Here is a 7723-nt window from a genome sequence, read left to right as displayed (position 1 = left end):
GAAGCAAGGCGGGAGCTCCATTAAGGGTATAATCCCTTTGTAAACTACTTCTTGTTTTGAAGTACTAAAGCCATTGAGTGGCTGCTTTCCCGTGGACGTAGCCCACATTGGGTGAACCACGTATATCGTGTGTACTCTCTCTCTCTCTCTCTCTCTCTCTACTCTATAATCTCGTGTATATAAATCTGTCTCTCTCCATTAAGTAATCTACTCAATTATCTATTTAGCTACGTCTTATTTCCTAACAACTGGTATCAGAGCAAAGTTTGCTCGTAGCTAAATTATCTCAAGGAAAGGATTCCTTGAATTGAGTGGGAGTTATGGCGGAGGAAGGGAAGCTCAAGATTGAGAAGTTCAACGGCAAAAACTACCAACATTGGAAGATGCAAATTGAAGACTATCTCTACCAGAAGGACCTCTATTTGCCACGAGGCGGTCTTGCGAAGAAGCCCGCAACAATGGCAAATGAAGCATGGATTGTCCTTGATCGAAAGGCACTGGGAACAATCCGGTTAAGCTTGGCGTCAACGGTGGCCTTCAATGTTTCGGAGATGAAGACCACGGAGGACTTGATGAAGTCACTTGACGACTTCTACGAGAAACCATCGGCATCCAATAAGGTATTTCTTATGAAGCGCTTGTTCAATCTAAAGATGGCAGAGAATGGTTCAGTTGCAGAACACCTAAATGACTTTAACACAAACATAAGTCAACTTCGATCAGTGAAAATCAATTTCGATGACGAAGTGCGAGCTCTCCTTATACTATCATCTCTACCGGATAGTTGGGACAGCCTTGTGATGGCTGTAAGTAATTCTATCTCTGGCACAAATACTCTTAAGTTTGATGATGTTGTGGGTGTTCTCCTAAGCGAGGAAATGCGAAGGAGAAGCACAGGAGAATCATCAAGTGCTGCACTATCAGTGGAAACAAGAGGAAGGCCTAAGGAGAGGTTCAAAAACCAAAAGGGTCGTGATCGCTCAAGGCGGAGCAAGTCACGCACAAAGTCAACTCTTGAATGTTGGAACTGCGGCAAGAAGGGCCACGTCAAGAAGGATTGCTGGTCCAAAAAGAAGAAGGAGACAGAGTCTCAAGAAAACAAGCCAACATCGGAAGCCAATGTGGCAGGTAAAGTAGAGCAAGATGCTCTAATTCTCTCATTAGACAATGTGTCTAATTCGTGGATAGTAGATTCCGGGGCTTCGTTCCATGCGACACCACACAAGCAACATTTCCAAGACTACACCAAAGGTAATTTTGGGTATGTATACTTGGGAGATGATGAAGCTTGTGAGATTGTCGGCAAAGGTACAGTTTCTGTCAAAACTGCTAACGGAAATGAATGGAAGCTTAAAGATGTTAGGCATGTTCGAGATGGATGTTCTTCTTAGAACGTTTCATGAAAACGCTCAAGGGATATGTGCGTCAGAAGGCACGTCCGGAGGGTAGCAGGGCAGAAGGTTGGCTGGTATCAGAGTCCCTAGTGTACATTGGAGAGTGGCTAAACGGATTTGATAAAGCCCGGGATACGCTATGGCGAACCATAGATGATGAGCGCATATCTGGGATTGTCATGTGCAATCTCGGTGTTGAGAAGAAGATGACGGAAGATCTAGAGGCTAAAATCAAGTGATTTTGCATACTTCACAATCGAGTGATGCAAAAGTGGATTTCACAATATGAGGATGCAAAGCAAGAGCGACAAAGGACACGAATCGAGTGGAGACGGGGAAGACGACCACCGATGCACTATCCGGCGGGTCTGGAGAGCCTACCAAAATTTATGAGCTTAAGATGGTTGCACAACCAATTGGAAAGCGCACAACAGTGCGGTGAAGAAGTGACTGAGGAAGAGTGGGAGTACTCTCGGGGTTGCGCGACCAAGGTAAGTTTGCAATGTACGACTAGTGACTTTCTAGATGTTTGAACGGTCACTCATAATCGTTGTTCGTTGTAGTATAAGTCATACATAGTAGCATGGTGTAAAGGTCGACATTTTAGGGTGGAAAGGATCAACAAAAAGCATTTTACTCAAGATTGTGGAATCATGGCAAAATTTGAAAAGTCTAGTCGACGACGGTCCTCTGATGCAGATCCTGTGGTGGCGGAACTCACTTACTTTGGCACGCTACAAGAGATTTTGAGGATCGATTATAGAGAATTTTTTGTCGACTTGTTCGACGTGCAATGGTTCAAGATAATCATAGAGGGTCGCAACGCTACTGTGCGTAGAGGAGAGTTTGGTTTTCTTGAGGTGGATTCAACTAAAAAATGGACTGACCTAAGAGACACTTTCGTACTACTCGAGCATTGTGAACAAGTAAGTATGTAAATAGTTAACATCCCCTTTTAGAAGTTATGTGCTTGAAAGCTCTCATGTAAGTTATGTGGCTCTGGCAGGTGATATTTCATCCTACAAAGTCTACATCAAACCGATGGTACGTCATAGAGGTAGCCCCTCGTATTGCACAGACGTATGAAAGCTACCATGTGCCAATCACAGCGACATCAATGGAGGAGATCAAAAAATATGCTCAGTCTGAAGCCGCTGAGGTGGTGCCAGACGAGCATCAAGCTGCTACTCTCTATGGGCTGCATGCAGAGGATCTACAAAATGAAACGGAGGACATTTGTTTAAACGGAGAGCTCTATATAGATATAGGAAGTTATGCTGAGCTATGCGAGGATGAGAGAGAGATCTCTTAAAGCCATAAATATTGTATTTGAACAATTTTTCTCCGTGTTGTAAAAACTTTGGCTCTCTAAGTACCTTCCATGTTTTATAACGCTCTTTTGATTTTGCGCTCACATCGTTTGATTGAAAATTTTGAGTTATCGACTTGCCTCTTCCATCACTCAAGTTGAATAGAAGAAGAATGCGTCATTGCGTCATTGTATTTATATGCGTCATTGTATTTAATGGTCTTTGCGTCCACTCCAGGTATGCTCTAGGTATGTTCTCACAAGCAGGGACGACGAGCACCTCCTCCTCTCTCTCTCTCTCTCTCTATCTATCTATCTACTTGTCCATGTTTTCTACTCCATTCATTCAATATTAAGTTTAAATGTTCGAGTGTTTAATGCAGGTATGGATGATGAGGAGTTTCTTTCTTCTTTGTCACCCCAGCAGAGACAGTGGTACGTGGAGCATCATTGCTCTGGCGCACCATCGCACGTTCCTACTCCATCCGCATCTCCCTGTGTTTTGGAGCATTCGACGCGCTGCGAAGCTTCGGTGTCGACGAGACGATCTTCACGCTCGTCTAGGCACCAACGCTCTAGTGGTGGCGGTTGTGGTGGGGATGTCGCCGCCGATGCCTTCACACCGCCTCGTATTCGACGAGGCTCTTTACCCTCCTCTTGTTTGTCCGTCCCCACACCAGCCACAACATCGCCATCTACGCCAGGTTGTGCGCGGCTGACTGTTCCTAGCAGCTACACACCACTACCTACTCCTCCGGGAGCCACCCCACTCGACACTCTCGCTTCGGGGCCTAGACTCCGGTGGAGACACCTGACGTCCATACCCCCATCGACACGCCGCTAGAGACTCCTGTCAGGACACCCAGGTTCACGCGTCACCGGCGAGAGGGCTTGCCTTACTCCGTCGACTTCAACGGCGGCATCATCATGGATGCTGACGGGAAGAAGGTGATCTCGTGCATGCGTGGTCTTTGCTCTCAGGTGTTTAGACACTATTTACTAAACACCTGGAGTGAAGTACCAAGTGATTTAAAAGACAGAGTCATCAACATACTTCATGACGAGTTTCCCGTTCCAACACGGGATGAGCGCTTCAATGAAGACCTGATGAAGGTTCGAATGTGCGAATACTGCAAGCATAAGCGTTCCAAAGTGCAAAAAGCAATCAAACATGGGTTGAACAGGCCAGATTGGTTGGCCAAAGAAGATTGGAAGAATGCGAAGAAAGGTGCAGTGTGCGAGAATCCCGACAAGTGGAAGCAACAAAAGGATGCAGCCAGAGCGCGAGTAGAGGTAGGGAGCTCGCACCACTTGGGGAGCGGCGGGTGGGCATCATTTGAGGCAAATTTTGTAAGTGTTTTTGCATTGCTCTTTATGTTTGATAGTTTAGGGTTTATGGGTTTTTAAATTCTAACATAATGGAATCTTTGTATGTTTTGACAGTGGTCGATGACAGGACGTGATCCCACACCGTACGAGCGTGAGTACGCAGGCAGGAAGGGCTTAAACGCCCTGATGGACATTCTGAGTTCTTGCGGCGGCATGGTTAGTATTAGGGTTTACTCTTTTCTATTTTTTTATGTATTGTTTTATAAACGTCGCTATATGTTTATACTTAAAGAAAGCTGTCTTATTGTTTTTTTTTTCAAAATCCGACAGATACGTCGCTTGGACGCGATGAGACGTCTGATTAGACGACGTAAGTCTAGCCGTAGCTAGATAGCATTAGTTTCTTCTTGTCATAACTTATGTATCATGAGACGACTTTTATACGTCTTTTTGAAAACCATGTATATTTTTTCAATAATGACAATGGTCTTGTAATTATTACATTTGCCAATCAAGTGATTTTGTCTATGATGACAATGGTGTTTAACAATCAAGTGATTTTGCCTATGATGTGTACAATTGTCATTGATTTACTTTCATCAATTTACGCTTGTCGATTTTGTATCTTTATTTTGCAAACAATACGCACTATGGATGATGGAGTTAATGGTTATATTGTCTTGTGGGTGACTATTTTGGGTCTATATCTACCCTTGCACTTTTTTTCAAAGGTGAATCAAGTAATGAAACATTCAATATGGTTGATGGGTGGCAGAGCATTCAATGCCCTGTCATCAAAAAAAAAATCTCTCGGACGTCGCTATGACCGTCGCTATAAACGTCACTATAGATGGCTTGTAAACGTTGCTATATAGCGACGCTTATAATGACGTTCCCGTATCGACGCTGTTAGCGACGATTTTAGTGATGCCAGGGGTTATAAAAACCCAAAGTATTTCCGTCGCTAACTGCGTCACAAGAGCACACAACCTCTTGTAGTGTCATGAGTCATTAACCATTGCTTTCATTGGGACAACAAAGTAATCACCATTAAGTGTGTTTGCTTCATTAATCTTGGTCCATCCGAAAATGAATGACTCCAAAAATTAGTGTGCTAGCTATAACCTACTATCAATCCTCACAACATCTCCACCAATTATTTCCAACACAATCATGCAATACTTGGGACTTTGAATATATGTGATGCAATCTTTCAATCCACCACCTACAATGCTCTAATCAAAACACTTCCAGTATAAAACCAATAAAAGTACGAGTATAATGACTATACCGATAATCCCTCTTGGAGCTTTATTAACCACTAGGTTGAGCAGCTAGTTGTGTATAAATTGGACCATTGAAAACAAGTTCCTCCTAAATATTGCTTCACCCCTCCAGCACATCGATCCACCTTACTCAGCTTATTTTAAGGGCAAGCTAGGCCTGAATCACCCTGTTTCTATCAGGGTTCCAATACAATCATCCTTCAGAGCAAATGCAAGTTACATGAAATGAGCATTCATATTATGGAAACTTTAATTGAGATATCTTTCAAAATATCTGTACAGATATTGGACTTTAGGCTGGCTACTGTACTATCAAACAATAGCTACATCAAACTGCTCATGTCTAGAATCGCAATCACTAAGTTTGGTCTACTGAAGATCAACCAGGCAAAGTTTACATGCACCAAGGATATTAATGCCTACGTTTGCTATATGCAGTGTAAACTACCGCACTTTCTGTTAAATTCTACTCTTACGAATGCTGAAATGGTGTATTATCTTTGGCTGAGGGTTCATGATGTCCTATGAGAATGAATTCGATCAGCATAAAATCATTCTGTATGTCACCAGCTATGAGGATAGTTCTGACTATCCCATGTTCAATCTGATTGTATATATGAAGCAATCTCCTACCTCAATCTGTAAGCGGGTACCCACGACCATACATGAACTTTTAATGCCAAAAGGATGAGCACGGCATTTATGTGAGGTGGGCTCTGGCTAAATGAGCTCATCTACCCACCCAAGGTCGAAGCCTCCTTTGTGATCCAATGTATTAGCCACATATGAGGCTGAACCGGCCTGCCGCATCGACGCTCCACAAATTGCTGCTTCGGCTCCCTTCATGCTTCCACCTCCATCAACCATACGACAAGAATCTGCACTACTTTGGGGCTGTTGCCCATCCCAAGTTTCCAGCTGATGAGCATTTGATTTGCCTTTGGTTGGACTACTATTTGCATGAGTGCCTCCTTGCTGTTGTGCTGCCTGCACCATCATCAAGTTGTTCTTCATTTCTGCAGTTGCACACCTTAATTCAAGCTGTTGAATAGATGCCAGAAGTTGGCTAATAGCTTGTGGAGAATCAGAGCCCCGCCCTGGAGCAGTTTGAAGATGTTGGTCTTCAACATATAAATCTACATTCTTAAAAGGGATCACATGAGGCATGGTAGGCGCTTGGGTACCATTGTTCAAAATGTCCAAATGATGTCTGGCATGTGGAGATACAATAGGAGAAGATGGTGCTTGCTGTTGAGCTAAGGCATGGGCAGTCAAGACAGCTTGAGCTTGCGAGACAGCATTGAGGGACGGAGCTGACATAAATTGTGGCAATGGAGGGCTAGACAAAGCTTTCCAATTTGGTGATGCATTGGAGAACATTAAAGGACGGAGATTGGAGCTTGGTAACCCAATTCCATCCCTGACAGCTTCGCCACGCAGCATCATTTGTCTTGTGGTACCATCTAAGGAACCTGCTTGCAAAGCTCTCATTGGATGACCATCAGTTTGGATCTCAGGTACTGACAAGTTAGCTCTTCCATAGTGGCTGTGCATGCTCACAAGATCCTCAGCATTTACATAGTTTGTAGCAGGAGGAGGACCCTTGCAGCGAAGAAATCCACTGGGAGGTGCTGCATCTTGCAGAAGGATTGAACTTCCATTAAAGGAGTCGAAGCGAGAAGGTAAGTTAAGGGACCTAGGACTACTCAGGGACTGGCAACTGCTGCTGACATTGCTTAGCGTAGCTGCATCCGCGTTTATGGGGAGGCCATATGCCATGGCCATCCTGAGGAGGGAGTTGTTGAAAGAGACGGGAAGCGTCGAAGTAGCTGCGTCCATTCCACCATAGTACTGATGCTGACATTGAGGGTGATTAGTCAACGTCGTGGGCATTATGATTGTGGGTAAGTTTAGATGAGAATTTGAAGTTTGAGACGAACTCATGAGATCCTGTTTGAGGAGGGAATGATGGTAGCGAGAGATTGCTGCAAAAGTTAGGCCTTTGCGGTATTTGATTTGTCAGGCCGCTTACAGAAGCTGCTGCCACTCTCAACCTACCCAGGTATAAGCTAGTGTATTGATCGTCCTCCTGAAAATCTTGCACGGCGCCTTTTCTGCTCAGAAAACGTCCATCTAAAGCTACTTGATCATTTCTGGCGTTTTCATCCAAATGCTGCGGCTGATCGCGCCAAGTGCAGCCACCTTGAAGATCAAAATGATGCCCGACGTTCTGCTGCATGTGGACAGCTGGTTTCGACACGCTTCTGCACAGTAGAGCTGCTCGGAGCGCTTGAATCCTCTCTACATAATCACAACTCGACAGTTGCTGCTTACGAACTGCGGCCCGATCCGCAGTGTTGATACTTCGAACGTCAAGATCGGTTTTCTGCGAAACGTTGGGAGTG

The 7723-nt window shown here is 44.4% G+C and overlaps 1 protein-coding gene across 1 annotated transcript; it reads right to left on the bottom strand.

The window, feature by feature from the left end:
• Positions 1-5747: 5747 nt before the first annotated feature.
• LOC147454271 (uncharacterized) lies at positions 5748-7110 on the bottom strand. The gene has a single exon (XM_086517304.1). It carries the CDS (start codon positions 7101-7103, stop codon positions 6039-6041), a length of 1065 nt encoding a protein of 354 aa, XP_086373430.1. The 5' UTR covers positions 7104-7110; the 3' UTR covers positions 5748-6038.
• Positions 7111-7723: the final 613 nt, after the last annotated feature.

The sequence above is a fragment of the Adiantum capillus-veneris genome, chromosome 7 (genome assembly GCF_014529385.1).
Source record: "Adiantum capillus-veneris isolate H3 chromosome 7, ASM1452938v2, whole genome shotgun sequence".
NCBI lineage: Eukaryota > Viridiplantae > Streptophyta > Polypodiopsida > Polypodiales > Pteridaceae > Adiantum > Adiantum capillus-veneris.
This window is presented reverse-complemented; position numbering and strand designations above follow the sequence as displayed.

Bases quoted from the DNA above. Each gene is read 5' to 3' on its own strand.
- LOC147454271 (XM_086517304.1), bottom strand. From the start codon at position 7,103: ATGGCCATGGCATATGGCCTCCCCATAAACGCGGATGCAGCTACGCTA.